The sequence below is a fragment of the Dermacentor albipictus genome, chromosome 1, assembly GCF_038994185.2.
Source record: "Dermacentor albipictus isolate Rhodes 1998 colony chromosome 1, USDA_Dalb.pri_finalv2, whole genome shotgun sequence".
NCBI lineage: Eukaryota > Metazoa > Arthropoda > Arachnida > Ixodida > Ixodidae > Dermacentor > Dermacentor albipictus.
In genome coordinates, this window is record NC_091821.1 from 488,903,668 (window position 1) to 488,927,344 (window position 23,677).

General features: G+C 44.6%; 1 protein-coding gene and 1 long non-coding RNA gene across 3 annotated transcripts in view; one reads left to right on the plus strand and one right to left on the minus strand.

Annotated features, from left to right (window-relative positions):
* Window positions 1-23,677, minus strand: part of LOC135912312 (uncharacterized) — a 112,680-nt gene that overhangs the window by 29,665 nt on the left and 59,338 nt on the right. For both annotated transcript variants that reach the window (XM_065444717.1, XM_065444706.1), the window contains exons 7-10: window positions 18,992-19,289; window positions 13,886-14,041; window positions 3,373-3,435; window positions 890-981 (exon numbers count right to left, since the gene is read on the minus strand). In XM_065444717.1, coding sequence (XP_065300789.1) covers window positions 890-981; window positions 3,373-3,435; window positions 13,886-14,041; window positions 18,992-19,289 — 609 coding nt within the window. The remainder of the gene's footprint in view (window positions 1-889; window positions 982-3,372; window positions 3,436-13,885; window positions 14,042-18,991; window positions 19,290-23,677) is intronic.
* On the plus strand, window positions 8,879-12,968 carry LOC135912304 (uncharacterized). Its single transcript, XR_010567597.2, has 3 exons — window positions 8,879-9,269; window positions 10,037-10,123; window positions 12,774-12,968. It is a non-coding gene; the product is annotated as an uncharacterized lncRNA (long non-coding RNA).

The following is a 23,677-nucleotide window of genomic DNA, read 5'->3' on the forward strand; positions in this document are numbered from 1 at the left end:
TCGCAGAAACCGGTGCGCCCCGCTTCATGTCTCAGAGGCAACGTGCGGACTTTTCGGCAGGGCCACTAGATGGCGCAAAGTGTCCAGAAAGAAGCACGATTGAGGAGCCCGGTTGCTGCAGACGCGTTGCTCAGCGTTCGAACGCCCCGGCGCACCATGTATTTCGGAGTCCACGCACAGGCTTCGCAGCGGCTGCGCTAGATGGCGCCGAGTGCCCTTAGGAAGGCGCGAAAGGTAGGTCAAGCTGCAGTACACGCCTCATATATAACTAGTTTCAACGGTCTTAATACTCTGTGTCCCTATATTGATTCAATGCTAACGTATTACCGCCCACAGTCATCGTGAGATGGCTTCTGCCTCAATTTTTCAAGTATGAGCTGTTCGGCAAAGCCCGAGCACCCAGCTGCACCTAGAAGTCACCGTAAGGAAAGTCAGAGAAAATTGACTAAGAAAACTTTGCTTTAAAAGTGCTAAATAACATTTTTTAGTGCGTTGTACAGCTCTTCACAGGAGGCTTGCTGACAACAAGCTCATAGAAACGTCTTCCTATAACAAGCCGGCATATATTTATATCTGGACTGCTGTTAGCGAAGTATTTTGCTGAATTTTACTTTGCATTGAGCGCCTTGCTCCATTTGCTGGACAAGAACAAAAGTTTATTGAGCCAAGCGGTTCTAAAACGCGGTTGCTCAGCTATTATCATAACAATATTTTCCGAAGTTCTGTGAACTGTCAGTTTAGTGTGACCCCTTGACTTCTCTGACGCTCACGATTTCTCTGGTGCGTTTAATGATAAGAAATGAACCTTAATTTTCAGAAAGCTTAAGACGGCACCTGAAATGATTCATTTGTTGACAGCATATGAAACACGAGTGTTGTTTATGCCTACCGTCACTGAAGAGGGAGAAATTTTTCCGGCTGTGGTAGTTGACGCACGCGTTCACCATCACCTCCGGGTACTTGTCCCATACTGCATACACCCTGCGTTCACAGATTGCATACAAAACCACTTGCAGAACATTCTGCGCATAGAGAGATCCACGATAACAAAGTAACGGGTTTCCGAATTCTAAAATGGATCCCTGTAACAACGCGACATTAGCGTTCGGACTTCTTCCAAATTTTCTGCGATGACACAACAACCACTGTAAAAAGTTAAGCCGCTTGTAAACACGCAGCATAGAAACGGTCTTCAATGGGCTGGCTGCACAACATCTGCTATTAAAAACACGCACGAAGGGACAAAGAAAACATTCATGCTAATGTTGAAGGCACAAATGTAACCGGTGAAATGCACTCGTCATCAAGACGAAATGAGAAGCACCCGAGGCATGAGAGAGTGGCCGGGGCATTTGCCAAAACCCTGCCGTGTAGAGCGAGGTCAAGGCATTGGTTGAGCAAAGTGGCTACGTCACCTAGTTGGTGAGGAACCTTCGAGGGCGTACAACGCAACGGTAACAGGGACAAAAAAAAGCAGATACGAACGAGGGCTACCTTCCAACCCCCTAAACTCTGCCGCAATTTCTCAGCTAAAATGAACTCACCAGTCTAAACAACAATCGCAGTTTGTCCAAAACGCCTTTAGTTCCCATCATCCACTGTCTACAAGCCATCGTTGGCTACACTGACGCAAATTAAATTGCTCCGCAATAGGCTGATAGTTTGGATTGCGTCCAAAGGTAGGAAAAGGTGCAATTATGTTAGTATAGTTCAAGCGATTATGTTCGCGGCAAATTACATTTTAAAAGTGATGATTCCTTTAAACACAAATGTTAGCATCAAGATGGAAGCAAACGCTATGAGTCTGTCGAATTAACAAACTAATTTCACGGCTCGAGCGACTGCGAAAACGCAGCAATACACATGCGTCTCGGTCGCAACATGAATTGTTTGCTTGTTACAATACTTCGCGTGGCTCGTCGTATCCCAAGTTATCGCTGAAAATCTCTGCAGTGCCAGCTAAGCACAAAGTCGCGCAACCTCCAAATCAATTTGGCAAAAGTTCCTAAGGTACTTACGTCAAACCTCTTTAGCGTAAGAACAAGCTATCGTTGCTATTCGGCGTGTGCGAATATTCCACACTTTCGAATAACGAATGGAATAGTGTCCTATTTGATTCGGTCTTCAAATCGAATAGTCAGTATTCGCAGATGCAAATATTTTTGACGTAAATTTAGAATATTTCAAAACGTCAACTTCGCCCAAATAAACATCTAATTGGAGCAAAAATACAGTGCACTTTCACCTCCGCGGGCACAGTATAGGAATTAAACCTGAAAACTTGCGGTAGTCATACATGTTGCAGAGCGTTAAGCTATCATTTTCACTCTCTCAAGAGACTTGAATATGCGAAGAAACTACTTGTTCTCTCCGAGCGCTTCATGTGCGCTTTTAATAAACAACGTTTCCTAATGTACTACGTAATGACAGAAACCTGCTACCTTTCAGAATATTTATTTTTAATAATTGTGCTAACGGCTATTCCGCATTCGGAAACTCTTCGAAAAGTATAACACATTGGATTCGAATTGATTCTGGCACTAATAGATTCGTACTTGATTAGGTCTCAGAAATCACTATTCGCGCACCATTAGCGCTATTAGAATGCAACGATGTAGTTGCAAAATGGCAATTACATTTCAGGGCATCCTGCGCGCCACCTTTCGTGGCATTTTTTATGCGTTAAGATTGGCGTATACATGTCCTTGCGAGAGCCAATCCTCTTGACCGCTAATGAGATAGTGAACATGGCGGGTATTGGCGGCCGTGCAGCTGTCGCGAGTGTCGAGAATTGAGCCCTATAGCTGACCTGGAATTTACCTAGATTTGAGCAGAAGGCGATACGATGACAGTATGAACAAGGAAACTCTTGCTTCCTAAAGCATAGGCGCCGGTGAAAACTCGCCAAACACCGCGCTCTTTGAGTTGCGGCCAGCGTGAGCCAAGTGATTTTGTTGGGCACATTTAATACTATAAGCGACTGAGATTTAGCAGTCGGTATTTCGGTATTTCTCGCCAAGAAATGTAAACAGCGATTTAGATTTCGGTGGTATCGCGAATCGCTTCGCGCGGGCCGACTGATCACCGGTTCATTTATTTGTTTATTTATTTAAAAATAAATAAATCGAGTAACGAGTGATCTCCGGCTCATCACCAGCAATTTCATTTGCTGAATGCCGTAGCGTTCTACGAGGGTGCTTTCGTTCTGCGTTCTGCTTACGTTCTGCAAGGACCTTTACTCAGTCTGGATATTTGGACTGGGAATCCCTGCCTGTCGATTCACGCTTTTCTTCACTTCTATGGCCGTGTCAAACAGTCAAGTTTAAGCTCAGTGTTGAGGCTAAAATATTTGTTATCAAAGGAAACTCTTACGCTCGCAGTTCTGCAAAGCCTCTAGTGTTGTTGTCGACGTCCATGCTCAAGCTACGCAAGGATCTGCAATCAAGCAGAAAAGATGTATATCAACTGCAGGTCTCGCGCAAAACATTGTAGCATATCAAGAGCAAGAGGGAGCAAGTAATGTGGAAAATATTTGGCACAGGCATCCCCAATGAATGTACGACTCCGATGTAGCTATTTTCCGCACTTTTGCTACCCGTTTGCTGCTTTCATAAGTAAAGCTCTTTTAACCTCCAGAAAAAAATCTATACTCTTGGCTGTCACTGAGTTCAGAACAGCGAAACCACAACAATTACATTTGCACAAAAGTTGAAGTAACAAACACACAATTTGACGTCTGTAGCAAATAAATGCCGAGTACTTGAGTAAACTAAAACAGATGAAGTGTTCTAAGCGAAGTCAATCAGTAGAGCGACTCAATGTTTACGAGAAAGCAGTAAATCAGCACGGGTGTTTTGTATTAGTGGCATTTGGGGAATGGTGGTGTGTCGCAGTTTTGTGTGTTGTCACTATTTTGTCCAGAGTTAGATGCTCTATTTCATGATACCACACAATACATTCCGCCATGTTTACAAATGTGATGACTTGACGCTCACGCTCACTCACACATTTCAACTCATTCCATCCTTCGCAAAATATTTCCGTGTATTAACAGAAAGTTTCTTCTTCCACAACATTAAAACTGGCCTTTCTTGCAACAAATACATACACACTAATTCAAAGTGGTTCAGCGCCGGTTTACTGAAACAATCTTTAGCGCGTTTTCGGTGTATTAATTGCGCGCCGTGAGCGAGACAACAGGGATCCAATGTTTAGTTCTGGATAAATTTTTATTTGCGGCAACCCTCTGCACAATTTTATTCTGAATATTAAATGCCTTAAAATTGTTCGCAGAAAGGAGACAGTAGAAGACCAGTTTTATCTGTGGCCAATGGCATCAGGATCTCAGCGATAAAACAACTCGCATCTAGCGCGGACTTAAACAGTGGTAACTAGTGGCTTGGCTTGCAGAAGATGCTATAACAGGGATGTAATATTAACCGTTCTCGAGATATCTCGTTGATTTAGCAAGCAACATTCCTGGAAATAAAATAAAGTAATTTTTTAAGAGGCTCAAGTTGAAATATGTAGTGCGCTTGAGATAAAGAAGTTGTTTAGCACCGGGCCTTCGACTCTATTTCTGTATAGGCTACATTATTTGTCAGCGTACAGCGGTGAACACAAGCAACTGGAGCACCGGACCTACAGCCCAACTGCATCCCAGTGCTCTAAAGCAACCACACTGAGAAGCAAGAAATTGCATTGTGCTGGCACGGAGGCTGCCGCTCCAAGCTAGTTCACACACCTCCATCTGTTTCTTTATTGGGCGATTTCAACGTCATTCGCAGCTTTCGTGGTGGACCGCTCGCCAGCGTGATGGCGCCGAGGTAAAGCTTCTTCTACAGTTTACACGCGCTACGCTCGTCCACGTGATAGAGGTGAATGTAGATTTATGTACCATCAGCACCGCAACATCTGCCGGTTTTCACTTACAGAAACTGCGAACGACGCTCCAGTTCGCGGGTAAATGAGCCCATCGAGAGGTTTGAACTGGTTGTCAGCGCCAATCGGTGTGCATGTGCGGCGCTAGATTGAGTTTTCTGCAATCATTGCCAATAGGAATTCATGGCGCTGGGTTCATTGAGATACCTTGAAAATAATGGGCATTACACTGACTTCTCTACTCTTCGCAGTTGTTTGAAAGGTCCTTCCAACGCCATTTATTACACTTGACCTTTCTAAGTTTTAGGTACTGATACGTTTCCAAGCAGCATGGTGATTAGTCTCGGTGAACATATGAGAGCGGCACTGCCAACAACACAAACAACACCGAGAACAAGGACCGTGAAACGCGGGGCTCGCACTCTCCTTCGCGCTAAGTATTGCGTGTACCCTTATGAAAATGAACCATGAGTTTCTGTAGAGGACGTGATGTGTTCCTAAGGTGACATCAGACATGCATAAGAAATGCATCGTCTAATGTTTTTTGGCATCACAAGCACATCAGAGACTCAAATGACAATGCACCTTAAGATTTCTGATGAGAGGAGTATACAGCTTTTTTGTGTTATTGCTAATGTCAAAGTACATCACGTATGAATGTGTACGATGCCAAGTCGTGAAAAATTCTTTGTAATGCGATAGCATTAAATGGCTCATGAGCCGGAAAATCCGGCATTGTCGGCCTGAGCACTCGATGTACAAAGAGGTTACAAACTCTCAACCTTTCATGGGAGTTAAACCCACTACCTTTGGCGGTAATTAAGGCTACGAACCCACGACCTTTGGTGTTGATTAAGATACCGTTAATTAAGACAGTTATTGAAGATATAGTTAATTAATGCACTCGAACGCACGTACCACCCTTAGTGGAAGTCGAAGCATGTTAATTAATAGGTTAATTAATGTGACCTGATTATTATGTCGTTAATTAAGACACTCGTACCCACGACCTTTGGTGTTAATGAAGGCGCTGTTAATTAAGGCGTAGTTAAGATACAGTTACTTGAGGCACTCGAACCCACGACCTTTGTTAATGATGACGATGCCAATTAAGGCGCAGTTAATTACGACCTAGGAATTAAGTCACTCGAACTCATTACCTTGTGTTGGAATCGAACCCACGAACATTGTTGTTAATGAAGGCGATATTAATTGAGGTAATGTTAATTAATATATAGTCAATTAAGACACTCGAACCCACGATCTTCGGTGTTAATGAAGGCGGTGTTAATTGAGCACAGTTGAGATGCAGTTATTTGAGGCACTCGAACCCACGACATTTGTTAATGATGATGGTGCTAATTAATGCACTGTTAATTAAGATCTAACAGTCAAGTCACTCGCACCCAGTACCTTGGGTGGGAATCGAACCCACGACCTTTGTTGTTAATGAAGGCGATGTTAATTAAGGTACTGTTAATTAATATAGTCACTTAAGGCACTCGATCCCACGGCCTTAGTTGGTAAAGTTTATGTTAATTAAGGCATATTTAATTAATATATTGTTAATGAAAACACTCGAACCCATGATCTTGTGTAGGAGTTGTGCCCACGAACGTTGTCGTTAATGAAGGCGATGCTAATTAATGTACAGCTAATTAAGATATAGTTGATGAAAGCACTCGAACCCATGACTATTGGTGGGAGTCGAACTCATGACCATTGGTGTTAATGAAGACGATGTTAAGTAAGGTACCGTTAATTAGGATACAGTTAATTAAGACACTCGGACCCTTGGCCTTTGCTGGGAGTGGTTTTCATTCATCGTTGGGGGCAGTCTAAGAGACAAAACTGAAGAAAACGATATAACACAGCGTGAGCGCCGAGTACTCTGGAAACGCTTCCGATATATCAGGGCTAGGCACAAAACAACGACGTCATTTTCTTTCCTTTTTAAAGAGCACTGTAAGATTGTGTTACCCCGTTATCACATTTGGTAAACAGTGCCAAACTATAGCGTATGCCTTGTTCTGGGCAGTTTGATTACTCGGATGTGTTACTAGTCTTTAAGTGGCAAACCGACAATTCTGCAGATTGACATGATCATGACATGGAAAACTGCGCGTAAAAAATTATGGGGTTTTACGTGCCAAAACCACTTTCTGATTATGAGGCACGCCGTAGTGGAGGACTCCGGAAATTTCGACCACCTGGGGTTCTTAACGTGCACATAAATCTAAGTACACGGGTGTTTTCGCATTTCGCCCCCATTGAAATGCGGCCGCCGAAGCCGGGATTCAATCCCGCGACCTCGAGCTCAGCAGCCCAACACCACCATAGCCACTGAGCAACCACGACGGGGAAAAAAAGAAAAGAAAAAGAAACTGCGCGTAAGCGGCAGCGTCTATTTGCTGGAACGCACTGTAGTACTTGGTTGCACGCACATCGTACGCCAGCGCACACTTCTGGCATATACAGTAAAAGCTCGTTAATTCGAACCGCAAGGGGAAGCCGCTTCAGTTCGAATTAACGAAAGTTCGAACTAACGAAAGTGAAGGAGAGCAACAGTACACTGCGATTTCGAAGCAGTAGGGCATGTAAGAAATTTGGCGTGTCAGAAAGTGATGGCGTGTGCCGCGGCCACACGCCATCTTCAAGTCGAAGCTCTGGGTCCGACTGTGCCACACCACCGATGTCCACCGAAACGAACATTAGCCGAGGCTTAACACTATCACAATGATTCGCGACGGCCGATACCTCCTAAGCTGAAAACAGAGGTGCACAACCGATGAAGACTGCCGAGACAAAGACGCTGAACATGTGAAGGTGGCGAAGGCCCTGATTCGTTGGTTCTTGATTGCAAGCGCAGCTGCGACGTACTTGATTCGCTGTGTTTTGGCGCTTGCCGTGCCATCTCCGCACAACATTAGCAGCTGTACAAGATTTGCAAAGCCTCCGAGATTCGCAACGGGCAAGAAGTCTTGGAGGTTTCGTAGAACGGAGAGGCGGCAGCCGCCACTGCCTTCTGGTTGACCCCGCGTCGGTTAGATTTTTTTCTGATTTTGCCTTCTCTCGCCGTTCTCTCCGTTTCGGAGGCAATACAGCCTTGTGTGTAGGCAGTAGGCGCTTTTCTCTGGCCGTGTGCCAGGTGAGCGTAGTTCGAATTATCCGTGAGGGAACCTTCTCGCGTTCGAATTAACGGACTTTTTTATACATAGACTTCTGTGGAGCTTGGCCGGACCAAATCGTACAGTTCGAATTATCCATAAATTCGAATTATTGAAGTTCGAATTAACGAGCTTTCACTGTACCACATAGGACAAATGCACGCTGCCGAGACATGTGGGTTTTTCGAGGAATCTTCGTGGGTAGCACGATCAACACAGAAGGCACGAGCGACAGGAGTGCAACCCGTGCACGTTAAACACGCCAACACGAAAGCAAGATACGGACGACAGGGGTGTAAGCTGCGCCACACGAGCAGATTTGATGATTTCCGACTGACACTGTTGCAACGGGCACTAAAACATCGCACACTGCACATGTGTCGCTCGGAGATCGCGTCAACGATGTCTGAGGCTATATAGTTGATGTGAACGACAGCAGGAAGTTATTTAAATTGAAGTGACGGCGCAGGTAGCACGGGGAGCAGCGAAATGCGTAATTCACGGTTTTTATGAGAGGTAACTGAAGTGAAAATCGTTGGAATAGCGTCACCGCAACGGCTTTCTATAGGGTTAACATTTTCAGATCTCGAAGGCCATGCTTTTGCTGGCTGCAGATAGCCGAAGCGATTCAAATTGAAAATGCGTTATAGAATTTCTTTCTATGCCAAGCTATAGCTTACAATATAGACTTATCTTTGGTTCTCTTTGTCTTGCAACAGCTATGCGCAATTAGGCAGCCGCACAAATCCTCAGATGACGCTAGCCGAGACATTGGCTGGCCCCAACCGACCTGTTCGTGGCGCCACCTACCGTCCCGTTTCCTATCCAATCCAATCCAATCAGTCTGTCGCTCTGTTTTCGAGTCGGTCGGGTGTGCGAGCTGCAACGATGTGCTTGTTAGATCGTGTGTTTTTGTGTTTGCTGTAACCAAATGTGACTTAGTTCGCGTGCGCATAAGCGCCACAGACAGCTTGTGTCTCGCTGCAAACTCGCCGTGTGCGTGGCGCGCCAGCGAAATGTGGACCAACGATGTTCATGCTGTGGAGTGCGTTCCCTTTGTCTCTGGTTGTCGTGGAAAGTTGGGTGGACGTCGCGAAGAAATAATGCGTGTTGTTAGCGTGCCACTGCTCGTCCACTATGCACCGGTATGTCTGCTGGGAGTAGCATCGAAGCACTGACAACTTGGAGGGCGCTTTTCGACCGCGTCGGGCCGTTCAAAAGGTGAGTAACCGTGCTTGCTAACTACACACGTGTTGTGCGTGCTTCTCGTGTGGGCATAGGGTGCCTTGCGAACGTAGGAAAGAGAACTCCCAGGACAACAGTGAAACCTATGCCGATGCTTGCTGGGTGTCAGAGTTTAGTTGCGCGAATTAATTGCCATAATGCAGAATTGAAAATCTTGATAAGCGTTTTCTTCTGATGAGAAAGATTACGTTCAGAAATAATCGTGTTCATCATGCGCGCTTGTGCGTGAGCTCCCGTTCTGCTGAAGTCGCATGATAACGACTCGTCTACCTCTTGACCGATTCTTACTGCTATGACGTTTCCTCGCTTATAAATTATTCGACGTTGTAGATAATCTCTGCTTACAAGGTTTTCGATTTACGAGCAGTATTGGGGGAAAAAAATGTAAGCAATCACAGCGTGCTACTAGTACAGGTTTGTTTTGAAGGGGTGTTGCCATAACTTCGACGTAAGTAAACATTACAAGGGATAGTTACTTAAAGTTATGAAAGAAACTCTAGAATCGTTATGTAAACAAACATTCATGTAATGCGCTGCTGCTCCTGCGTGTGAAATTTTGCCTTGTTGAAGGGGTCCCTGTTATCGTGACATTCATCAGTAACTTTGACTTTGTGCTCTGTTGCCACCCTGCACCAGTGCAGGCATTGTTTTCATGACTGTTTTTACATGCTCCTTGCATGTGTTCACTATGTGATAGTCTTACTGTGCCACAGCTATAAGTTAACACAGAATTCTCTTTGTAGTGGTGAAGCCGTGACCCACAACAGTGTCCACATAACCCGTGGCCATGGCTGCAGCAACACGGCGTGTAATCTGGATGGATATGACAGGTATGCTTTAAGTGTACGTGTTCACAAAAGTAGGATCTCGGTATCATTAGTGGATAAGTGTATCGACATATTACTTAATGCATCTTGCTAAATAGGCTAAATATTTCTGCAACATCATTCCACTTGCTGCTTATTTGTGTTTGTAGATATTATGCACACATTATCTTGTTCTGTTAAAACTACACGTCGCATGTCCTGACGTTTAGTATTTTTCTCGCATCAATTGCTTGGCTGCAAGTCCATTTTATTATTGCCTATTACGCAGTATGTTTCTTTTTATCTTGGTTTTATTTTTTTGGAACTGTTTCTTATGCTGTAGCCCATATTTCCCTGTTTTCCTTTCTGCTTATGATACACACATGTGCTGTTTTTGTCCATGTAAGAATTCGAAGTGTAGTGTGCCATATATGTCACAGGTCTAAGCACGCAGTGTGCCTACCATTGTTTAACATTGATATTTACAATCATGTCTGTCTTGTTCTCAGAATAACTGTCACTGGCAAATACACATTTGATGAACTAGAATTTCTTGAAATGAAATAGGAAGGCCAGTATTCATTGTGCTGCAGTTACTTAAGTAGTGAGGTGTTTTCTGGTAAGCTTTCTATTTTTTCTCTCACTTTCTTCGTATTCTTTTCTTTGCAAGCTGCCCTTATTCATGCTGGTAGGCATTGTAGCAGTTCTGAGTGTGTTTACTGCAGCAATGTCACAGCTAGTTTGCACACACTACAGGATGCCAACAGATACCCATCACTGTTTTTGTGCATTTCTGAGAATCGGCTGTGTCCACTCGACGAAACTTGTAGTGTCCATTTGAATTTACCAATCAGTTCATGTAACATTTCAGGACAAAATTTACGCAGTGAGAGAAGGGAGACTATGCAACATGACCTTGGCTAACAACTGACTGTTTAAGTTGTTGGAAGGACTAACAAAAATAGCACTGGATGTGCACTTGTGCACCAGTTAATTTGAGAGGGATGGCAGAAGTTATAATTCAAAGGCATAAAATCATGGTAAATGGTGTCTGCATAAAAAGAAGTAAATAGGCACAGACTAATTTCTATCCCTTGTAATCTACAAAGGATGCCTTTCTTCATGCATTGATAATGGGGGCTGGCTCACACTTATTGTTATTTATGTGGTGCGCCTGACTGATTTCTCTTGCCAATTTTCAGCCATGGGTGAAAACAGATAAACAATCCTAATCTGGCCTGAAGCCCCATTGCAGATATGTGTGGCCAAGTCGGACGAGCATACTGGTCTTTTGAATGAAATATGGTGATCTCACAGGTACATATTTAGGCACCAGCCAGTCTGCGCTATGTACATTTGACCACATGTGAAAGGAATACATCACAGTGCCTCTGACACGCACTGGACAAATTTGGTGCTACCTTTAACCAAGCAAGCCTCGCTTGCCTCCTTGCATTTCTCGATTCAATTTTCAATTCAATCAGTTCATGTAACTTTTCAGGACAAAATTTGCGCAGCGAGGGAAGGGAGACCATACAACATGACTGTTGTGCATATGCTGCCTAATTTATTTTTGCTGAAAATATACGTGCATTGCAGTCCACAAGTGAATTGACAAAGGCACCCAGGCATTGGAGGCTTGCTTAGTTAAAAATACCCAAAATTTGTCTCGTATCTTTCAGGGTTAATGTAGGCTACTCTTTTGATCACGTGCATATTTGGTCCAATGTACATCGGGCACGCTGACTAGCCGGTGCCTCAGCATGCGCCTAGGAGAGCACCATAATTCACTCAAAGGACCAGTGTGCTCGTCTTATTTGACCATGCATTGACACGACAAGCTGTGCACTGGATTTAGCTTGTTTATCTGTTTCGTTCGCCTATGGCAACCGACTGATACAACAAAATCAGTGAAGAATACCACAGCCAAAAATGGGACGTGTGTCAGTCGACGCTCATTATGATTGCATGACAAAGAGGAATACTCTCTAATGACGTGGCATAGCAACCACCATGCTTATTTATTAAATTATTTTTATGCAAGCTTGTTTGTCATGCTTCTACGCATTTGTTTTTCAACTTGTGCCCTCCCTCTGAAAGCAGTGCTCGGGTGTAAATGATAAAAAACCCCAGACATGGTGTGGTGTATTTCTTGAATGGGATATATGCCATCATTCAGGAGGCCAACACATGCATGACATAGTAGGCTTGGAATGTATGAGAACTGTGCCCGTAGCTGATGCAAATATTCTATAACGACTGGCACTTGGATGTCTCTGGGATGCATTGGGTTGCCCATACACAAACACTCCTACACTCATTTCCATGCCAAGTAATTAGTGAGAATTTCTCATTCACGCTAGCAATCCACAGACACTGCTGTCCTTTGTCAAGTGGAAACCGATATAGCTGAAGTAGTTCACGACATGTACACACGCCACAGCTGATCCATGTTGCACATTTGTTCAGCCAAGAGCAATTTCTGCTTACTGTAGTTACTGCTGCACCCAAAGGCCACACAGTGGTTCCTCAACTTTGTGTGAACCGACACCACATAAATTTTTCGCAGAACTAGCTATAACGTCTCCAGACCGTTCTGCAGCAAGTGATACAGCGTGTATTTCTGTGGTTGATTGCCAAGTTTTGTTAATTATCTGTCCTTTCTACCATGCAGGGTACACATGCACTTACTTCAAGATGACGGCACTCCACCTCAAGAACAGCCTCTCCTCAGTGATAAGTAGCGAGAAAAAATGAAAGGGAGATATCACATCCGTAACCAGGCTGATACTGTGTTTTCCTTTCATTTAACCTCCTTCTGCATTTAAGGAAGCATTGATATGCCCAATAAATGTTTTTGTTAAATTTATTTCGTTGAGTAATGTCTAACATGCAGCATATGTAGGGCCCATGTACATGTCAGAAGTGCTGCATCTTCACTGGACATACATGCATACAGGCTGCATATATATAGCACCAAAGATAGTCACGCACAGGTAACATATTTAAATAAGGTCTGACTGCCATTGGGACACGAGAAAATGTTACCACACGTGGTGGCCAATTTTGTTATAGGAGTAATACGAGCACCGGCAGTCTAATGTATAAGCTCATTAGAGATTCGCTAGGAAGACGTGAGAAAGTCACAAGAAAACTGCTTTGGAGCGCACATTAGGAAGACATTTCATGCTCACAAGAAAAGCACTCGTCAAGAGTTCTACAGAAAGACGGTGGCCAACATGTTATAGAATGACATTAGGAATACATCAGAAAATTCCAAAGAAACTCATCAGAAAGTCTAATGGCTGTGATGTCAAAACTCGTCAGACTTTCATGTGAAACTCATCTCATATTTTCATAAGGGTATGACGTTTACATATTCATTTCAGTCAACTAGCCCAAGAATCAATCTCGACGAACATGCGTAATCATTGCGAATATGGCATTTATAACGCAATATGTGTAAGAAAACAAATGAAATTTCGAACCCAGAAAACCGTTTGAAACCAGAAGATGAAGTTTGGGCACATACACGTATTAACCATCACGCCTACGCTGGCTGGACCGCCGTATATTCGGCTCCCAGAGAAACTAGCGCCAGAGTTCCCATTAGTAGTTCTTGTAGAAAACTATAGCGTGGTCTCATTTCCAACTTGCCTTCGAGGCTCCTAGAAGCCACTGGGATGTAGTTGGGCCACAGCTCCTGCACACTAATTTTGTTGAAAGCTGTACACATGCGGTTTCTGTGCAGCTTGGAAAAATGAACATATCGAAAGGGCGGCGTGCCTTGCTATGCGCACTTCGGTGAGCACCAGGTTCAGGTGGCGGACCAGGTAGGCCGGATGCAGCACCTTGAGCACGGCACCACCCCTGGTTCCGCAAGTGCGAAACACCTCCGTGTACACGCCGCCCTCACACAGCTTCACGCAGCCGTCCGCACCACTGCACGAAATTCACCAGCGCGCGAACATTTCAAAAGCGAATTATTGCTACGCCATTCGGCCATAAGATTCCCAATGTCTGTTGTAGTTTTTTGTGCAAAGCCACAGTTGTCCACGTGTCTGCGATTACCTCTTACACAGGAACCAAGTCAGAAGTTTATCGAGTGGACAGAAGTATGTCGAAGGCGGAGAACTTGGAATTTAGGGTAGCGGCACATTCAGCGACATTAAAGGAATATAGATCCGAGGGAGCATTACTGAAGAAAACCGTGCGTGGAATGCAGTGAGTAAAGGTTGATCTACACAGGGGACGAGCGTCGCGAGCGGACGGGCGAAACATAACCGACGACACGGGCATTTTTAAATCAGCCGGCTTGAATATTACAGACTCGCATGTTTTGCAGACGCACAATGGCAGGAGTGATGCAGGCAAAGCTCGCTTGTTCTGATACCGCAGGATGGTAAACTGCGGAAGCAAAGTACATGAGTATGCCTATATACTGATTCGGTGTTTGGGATGGGAACATTCGGGTTAGGCATACGAACTTTTTGACTAAGTACTGGCTATCGCCTGTTGATAATATCGCATACCACAATAAAAGCGCTGTATGTTCATCACGGCCATGAGTTGGTTATGCATGTGACACACTCACACAATAACTGGGGAGGGGGGGGGGTATTCTGTAAGTGGACATGTCCATTTCCTCTGCTGCTTATGTGCTGATTGGCTGGGGGCACCTGCGTCGATCCTTAAGTAAAAAATTAGATTATGAGATTTAACGCGCCAAAACCCCGATCTGATTATGAAGCCCGCCGTATTGGGGGGACTCCGGAAATTTGTACCACCTAGCGTTCTTTACTGTGCACCTAACTGTAAGTGCACGGGTGTTTGCGCATTCCGCCTCCATTGAAATGAGGCCACCGTGGCCGGTATTCGATCCCGCGGCCTCGTGCCTAGCAGCCCAGCACCATGGCCACTGAGCAATCACGGCGGGTCGACCGTCTCCTTCTGACGCATACCCCAGCCCAGCCAATCAGAACTTCAGCAGCAGAAAAAATAGGCATTTCCGCTTGATGGACACTTGCGGAATACCCCCGTCCCCCTAAATCTACAAAGCACAGGCGTCGTAAACAGTTTCTCTAGGAGGCGTTGCGTTTTTAAAGGAAAAGAAAATAAATGTACAAGGGACCACCCTTTTAGTGGCGCAAAGCACGGTCTAACGTTTGAAGCATCATGTGCACAGCAGTTACTCGGCAAACAGCTGGACATTTCTTGAACAGATTTTATTCATTCGCTCTCTCGATCTACCATAGATTAACGCAGGCAGCAGTGATAACTGACATTGGTGATGATTTTAAGCTACAAAAACTCAGCAACCCAACGCACCTCCAGATTTGGCAGAAGGCAGCCGTTTTATCAAGCGCTTCATCTATACGACCTTAAAAGCAATATTAATTGTGTAACACGTTGGTGCAATAAGGTTTCCTTGACGTAGAGACGTCATTCTGTAGAACATTGCCGCCATAACGTTTTCCTTAAATAGAAACTTTAGGTTTCTATACATAGAAACGTTATGTTTTCCTTACATAGAAACGTTGTGTTTTCGCGCAAATAGACCATAAAGTTTTGCTGCTAGTATCTAAGCCGATCCTTCGCAAACAAAACGTTTCTTCGCACGCGACTGTTCAGTTGTACACATTGAACTATGTCACGCATTCTAGTTAGAAGGCATTCCACTGTTGGACAACCTTGGCCACTTGCAAAAAAAAAAAATTGAAGTCGCGCGATAGAACAAAACAAATTGTGATTTGGACAACTCAAGTCGTTAGCTAAATGACAGACTCCGTCGTAGCCAGCATGACAAGGCACAGCCAATGAGAGAGCGAATTTGCGTGACGTCAGCGCAGAGGCACGCCCAAATCCTCATCAGGCCGGCCTGCACGAGAGTGTCGCCGCCGCCGGTGACCCAAACACCGGCTGCCACTTGTTCGTCTACGCATGGTCACTAGTATAAAATGGCACTTGATGAGTATCTTTCCGGACATATGTTACGCCCACTGTCGAATAGTTTGGACGACCGGGTGCTGGAGTCCACGCTGAGTAAAACTTGGTACGAGCGTCGACATGCGGCCACGCTTTGATGTGGCTCGCCACATATATACGCTGGGGATACCAGGCTACCGCCATTTTTTCTATGAGGCTGTGATGAGTAGGCGGTTTCCTGATACGAAAAGCAGGCATTTTTTTCATCGTCAGCTATTGCTTTTGAAGTACCGTCTATGACGGATAGGCTTATAGGGGCGTCGTCGCCATCGAGCCAACAGCGCCAGGCGGCAGGGCCTCACTAGTGCGGTCATCCCGCAAAGTCGGCGTTGGCCGGCGTGCCTTCACCCGGCACGACACTGCGGAAAGCTTGCCACCTGCGGGTTCGTAGATCATGGTCTGAGTACCATGCCATGCCGGCGCTAGGCTTCCTTGCCTGTAGACAGCGCCATTTTTCGGGAAAGTATTCGCAGGGTTAAAATACGCAAAGAAACACAAAATTTAAAGTAGCAATATATAGATTTCTTTCCGAATAATTAGGTACGGTAATTGTAAGAAATAGACCCGGCATACTTATGTAAATCTGTAGACGGTCTTCATTACTTTCGTAATAACGTTCTACTGCAAAAAGTTGCCCCGCTCTTTTCTGTACCTGTATCCGTGCCAGTTTAATTATAGAGCTACTTGCTTAGACATCGAATAAGCTCATTCTTATCACCATAAGACGAGATTTCTCCATTCACATGGCAACCTCACGGATAGACGGTCGTCAATCATATTAGGCAGTTTTGCTCAAAGGAGCGAAATTGAGGGTGTGGGAGTCTACGAAAGAACCGTGGTTTCTTGCATTTACCTTACTTCTTATAGCTATTGAGGCGCATATCAAAGCCAATGCTTTCGTTGTAATTGTTCCAGTGCCCAGCGTATAGTCGGCCATTTAGTTGCGTTACGCTCCTTGTGGGACTGTAAGCTTGTTTTTCTTTGTCTAGGAACTTTTGTATGAAGCACTGGGCTGTTTTCAATGCGAGTTGTTCCAGTGGTGCATGGGTTATAGTGTGCGTTTTTGTTCTTTGTGGTCAATTGGCTTTCTCAAGCCTTACGACGTTCGCGTTGTCCTTGCCTTCTATATTTCTTCGTTCAAGTTTGTTTAAAGGTCAATTTTAGCGTCTGTAGATTTCTGTGTAGAGTACAGGGCTGCTGCGCTGAAGGAATCTGGTTCAATGCCATCACAGCCATGCCGTTATTTTTTTACTGAAAAAGTTTGCGACGTGGTACCACAGTAATCTATGAAACTGTCGGCTGCTTTAAATGACTGATGTTATGCAAGCATGTTTCGCAGTAAAGGTTTATCTGCTTCTTAAAAATTCTAGCTTTCATTCCTGTTCCTATACAGTTATTTCTGAATCTCAGATACTTTGTAGGTGTGGATCATAGAGCTGCAGGTTCTTCTGTCCAACTAAACATGTCGAAGTTCGCCTAAACGTATTCTCGTCATTGTCTTAACTGTCTTTATGCACGTGAATTTTTGTCGGTGCCTTCCTTTGCTTTCTGTGCTTCTTAGCACGAAAGCCTCCGCCGTATACTGCTATCATAAAATTGTGCCGATGAAGTATTTTGGCCTATGCTTCACTGCTGTTATATTCAAGAAGCAACACGAGCTGACTTCTAGTACTGACCCATTACATCTCCTTGAAGTCGAAACTACTTGCAGAAGTTCTCTCCTGCGGCAGAAAAAGCAGGCGGTGACTATTCCACACTTGTGCCCTTCTGAATTTCTGCCTCTAAAAATGATGTATCGCTGGTGACAAAAAATTAGCTACAGCTGCCGCTATCTTCTTTGGTGAGATCATGTATATGCTTTACAGTCAGATTTAAAATTGTTCTAAAATTTTCACAGTCTTAACGGCTAGAAAGCTACGTCATTCGGACAGAGTGTACATGTATTGGGTAACGAATAAACACAGAAGTTTCGTAATTTACCGTAGTCAAAGAGGAACAAGAGTAAATAGCGGCTGAATCAAGTGGTTGTTTTCAATGTTTGACGGACTCTATCTCTGAGATCGAGAATCTTCGGCAGGTCGTCATCCATGCCTGTATAAATATCAAGTAGTCTGTATAGTTTTTATTAGGCGTGCGAGGGATGTGGTTCGACATAGTGAATATCATTGACAAAATCTACTCATCAAGTTGAACATACCGAGCGGCAATGACTGCTGTCCCATGTTTTTACAACATAGATAGTATTTGTTCTCCCATCTCTCTTTATTAGTTAGACGTTCAATTGTGGCAACACCATTCATCAAGCGCCTTACGCTGAAAAGGGGGCTATGGCAAATTCAATGCGAATCAGCAATGGAGGTCGAACGGTACGACTGGTGTGATCTTCCAGCTACGAGAAGTGATGATATTGCCTTCTAAAAGTGTTTTCTTACATAGGCATCACAGAGTCTCCTATAAAATTACAAGAACGAACTCTGATGCTGTCTACTGCAGCTGGAAGCATGGCGGTTCAGCGGTCATGTGAATGGTGGTTAGTACATCAATTTTCCTAAACTTGGTCCTTCTGCCTTCAGATGGCTTGGTAATTTTGCAAGTTCATAATTTTCAACTAAACATTGTAGTATGTACGCCACAATTTGCCGTAATTCTTCACGCGCGCAGAATCATTTTGCTATCTTTATCAAAAAAGCAGCGTGCGCCGAAATTTAGGCCGATAAGTGCACATAAGGTACCGCAACTAAACTCGTAAGTAAACTCGCAAAACCGTTTGAAGCCACGAGGACGAAGATCGGGCAAATTCATGTATACAGTCATCATTCCCATGGTAGGTGAACATTCCACAGCCCCTTTAGTAATTTGAGTAGAAAGCTATATGGACAGCACAGGGTAAACAGATAGAGGGCTCACATGTCCTCAAGCATGGCTTCAAAGGTGAGGGGCACACCGTGCTTGCACTCTCTGAGGAGTTCCCCGAAGATTTTCTCGGACGATGGGCCCGGCAGAAGCTGGTCTACGGGTGTTCGCGGCAGCGGTTCTGGAAGCTGGACGAAAAGCTGCTGGGCATGAGCGCCGTCGTTCGAGTCAACTCCGTTCCCATCTTCCGGCGATATAGATGACCGGGGACTGCCACTGGGAGACAACCGGGAAGGAAACCGAGCATACGTAGTCTCGTCCGATGACCAGGCAACATCATTCTCAGAGACGTCTGAAAAGGAGCCACAACTGAGATGAGTACTAAAAAAATAGACAAAAGATGGCGAGATACAATTGCCCCATTTGCACACTTTCTCAATTAAATTCTTCAAGATTAGTTCTGATATATTTCACCAATAATGGCTATTGCGCTATGATACCCTTCCAAACAAATGCGCTATGATGCCCATTCTTATTTTTTGTTGCGTCATTACACATGGTTGACAGGCGTAGCAAGCTTACTCTTACTTGTTATTTTTCCTGACGCACTAGGGATAGCAAAATGCTTTAGTTTTTTTTTCTGTTTCTTTACTGTAGCAGCAACGGGCTGCCAAGCGTACAGTGCAAGCGTTGCCACCACGTGTGCAAGAAACAAAAGATTTGCGCCACGGCATGCTGCCTAACACGAAACTCGTAAGGTCATCATGCAGTCAGCCAACAATCTGGCAGACGACAGCTTTTGTCAAACTGACTTCTCTGGCCTTACGCAGAAGACAGCGGGATCGACTGCACAAGGTTATCGCAGTACAAAATTTATTGCACGAAATAATAATTGCGTATTTATTGTGTCAGCACTGCCGAATCAGTTTCTTGTGCTCTGGGTGTACGAGTACTGCTACTAATGACATGCCAGCAGGAGGATGGATGCTGGCGCCACTGTAACGTTGACAATAATGACATTGAAATATAGTTCATAGCTGGTGAGATAACTAAAATGCTCAAAAGTAGGGTATTCCAGCAAGAAGGTACGTCCTCAATGCAAATCGCTTATGACCCACTTCTACTCTAGCGACGAACAGACGCCGAAGTTGTGAAAACGTTTTTTGAAGCTCGCGTGCTTTTTAGGCGCTATTCATTTGGCGGTGTTCATCCCGAGATCCTGACGACAAAGGAATTCCGAGCATTTCTACAGGAAATTTTATTTAAAAAAAAACGTGTTAAGAAGAGATCGTGCAATACCTGCAAGCAGCCCAAGTTGACGGTAATCACCAATGCATGAAGTTTTACTTCATGCCAACCAGTTCAACAAAGGAGCGCTTTCGGCATGCTACCTCAATAAACGAGACTGGATGCAACAACTCGTTGAGGTCCCATTTTTTTAGGTTAAGGTGCTGCTCCGGTGACCTCTTCCCGTTTATCACTGAGACAATGCGTCTTCTCTCTGCGCTTCCGGAAGCGCAGGTGCTGTTTTAAGCATATTTTCACCACGAAGGCTGAGCTCAAGGACGTCACCAGACCACCTAAGTTGTCCTATATGATATCAGATGTTCCCTAGTGTAGTAATCTGTGGAAGAATGATCGTTTATATCTCGAACATATTGTGGTACCAGAGAGCCCCATGTTCCATCAACCATGTGTGCCCCAGAATATACCCTCAAACGTGAGTACTACAGTACCTAATGTAAATATGCAAATGAAGCCTTTACCTTTTCCTCGTGTTCTCGACCTCTATCTCCTCGTCACCTGATGTTCCGAGTTTCTGTTGTGCCTCCAAAATAAAAGGTACCTTTCGTCCAGCAATAACGTGTAGATTAGAGGATATTACGTTCTGCATGATGTCACGCACGGTGGCGTGGGCCCACGTAACGTTTGTGCGAAGCGCCGGTAGCGCAGGCCAGTTATCGCTCTTTCAGGCACTGTTCCGTGTAGGCTAACGCCCCTCAGAGCAATGATCGACCCTAGCTTTTACAGCCTTGCGAATGCAAGCTTCGTTCCCGGCTACGGGATTGTGTATTATCTTGCTATGCTTGCAGAGGTTCGACACGAAGAGGCCGTTGACTGCTACCAAGCGAAAGCGGTGACGACGAGATGCCTTGACTGCAAGAGCTGCAACATTCGGCAAGCGCTATGGGCGAGTTGGTATGGAAGCAAGGCTAATCCGGAGAGCGAACTACTAGGACAGAGGCAGAGGAACGTGTCTTGTCTCTTCTCGTGCTTTTGCCTCTGTCCTAGTAGTTCGCATTCCGAAAAAGTGCTATGTCCTTCCTAGTTCCATCGGACTTAGCTATGGGAATAAGAAAAAAGTAACAAAAGGAGAGTGACATGCTGTGACGCCTTGTTTGCAGGCGTCGCAAGCCCACACGCTCATCTAGCATGGCCGAAATGGCCAAGCAAACTATAAACCATTCCACAAGACGATTGGGTGCGCTTGTCTTAGTCACTGTTGCCGAGAAAATCATTTTTGCCATAATAATTGTGACTGCTGCTGCTCAGAGGGATTTTGGGTGGGTGGCGCACCAGACTACTATGGTGCAGTAGCTCATGAAAGCGGAAAACGTATAACTATAGTCATCTGTGCGCAGTATATACATTTCGTTTAGTACACTGTACAATATTGTACAATGCATTGTGCAAGAAAACCCGGAAAAGAAGCCGTGAAGCTTGACGACGCCCTGGCCTCCTACACAAAATGAACATTGACTAGTGTATCGAAGCTATGGTGCTAAACTATTAGTGTGACATACGGACAACCGGTCGGAACAACTAGGAAACGGTGGATTTTTAGAGTGAAGTCGATGTAGTGAAAGGCGTACCGAATATTGTGCCCTCATGTATATTTAACAGAAGGAAGAGCATACGTAGAGTAACTCTTACATAGCCGCAGGTAGCTGTAGATTGGCTTGCCGAAGTTTCATTGAAGGACCGTTGTTTCAACTGCACAGTACCTACAGCCATGCGATGGGGAAGGTAACTGGTCATCGGAGCATGTGCGCGTCTATTCCCCGCAATGGCGGTCTAAAATTAGCGTCGCCTGACTGCAACATAGCGTTGCCAATTTTGTGCTAGTTCCCTATTGGACACTACGGAAAAACTACTAATTCTTGCGGAAAACAGCGCTTCCATCTGTGGCTTCAAATGATTCAAGTCGCTACTCTGACCGCGACTAGATTGATATAACCATTGCAGCACTCCTCAACGAACGTGATGGTGCCAGTGACAGAACAAAGACTATATCCTTCCGGATTAAGGAGAAAAAAAAACATTCGCAGCAGCAAGGCGTCTCATAGTTTGGGCTAAACGAAAAACTTTCAAGAGATCTTCCAGTATGAAGAAATTTTGTTCAAGCTAGCTAATTATTAATTCCTTGAGCGCCATGTTCTATTCCCACCTGCTCCTCAGACACTATTATTTCGTTAGCTCATTCAGTATTCATCTTTTGCTACAAAGCAAGTTCTTCGTCGTCGCTTCCTTTCATTTTAGAAACCATGAACACTTCATAAATTATCTTGTCTGTCAATGTCCAGACTGACCTGCTGCATTGGCTGGCTGTTGTTTCACCGCCAATCCTCAGATCCTGTTTAATTTTTATCGTCAGTTCAGCGGAAATTTTATGCTTAATTGAAACTGTTTCTTCATCGTCACTTTCTTCATAAATTCTTTCGAGTGTGTAAGTGCAGATGGACCTGCCTCACTGTTTCCCTTGGGCTGCTCTCACTCTTTAGCGGAGGAGCGTGAGCGCTGAAAGATTTACTCAGCTTTTAGACACAAAATTTGCTTACACATCACTATTCGTGTTTATTTGACCTCTATATAGAGAACAAGAGAGGTGCGCATTGTTATTTTCTTTTTTTTTGCATGGCTGATCTGTCGGGACGCGGCTCGCTTTTCTTTGTTCCGCTCCTTAAAAACACAGTTCAATATTTGTCTCAAAAAATATTAAAACACATATACCTACGTGTTGTTCCAACTAACTGAGAATACATTTCTCCGGTCGCAGCATATGTGTCTATCCAAGGTTCCCAGGGCAGTGGATATCTCTGAATCGCCCATATAGGGCCACCACTAATCATTAGCTTCAAATGTAGTTAAAACTACGCATCGTTCGACATCATCAAAACATTGCAGACACACAGGTTTGCACAGATGAGCAACGTCGCACCCCACTGGGACGTGCTCGTGTGAGTGACAGGGGGCACATCGTTAAGGTGTACTGTTTTATTGCTAATCTTATTACCGCCATGACGAATCGAAGCCGAAAAATAAGGAAATATAATGAGGAGCAAGATCACGGTAATAAAATTTCCTATGACACAGTATACACTATAGCTAAGGTATACTGTGGTATTGCGAATTTCATCATTACTGGGATCTTGCGCCTTGTATATACTTCGTTGTTTTTCAAATTCAGTAATGTAGTGTTCTGTGAACACACTGCATGCGATCGCTCATGTAGGAAAAGTGCTTGTGCCTAGGCACTCCAACTTGCGCTGCAAAGGCCTCTGTCATAGCTGAAATGGACAATTTTGCTGAATAGAAGGGTTTAGTGAGTAACAGGTGCCTGGCTGTGACGATAGCCAGTTGCTGCGTTGCGAGAGGGGCGTGCCATATCGTCTAATGAAGGCTGCTGCATTATATGAGACATCCCGCCGCCTTTACTAGCTTCACTCTGGTCATCGAAAG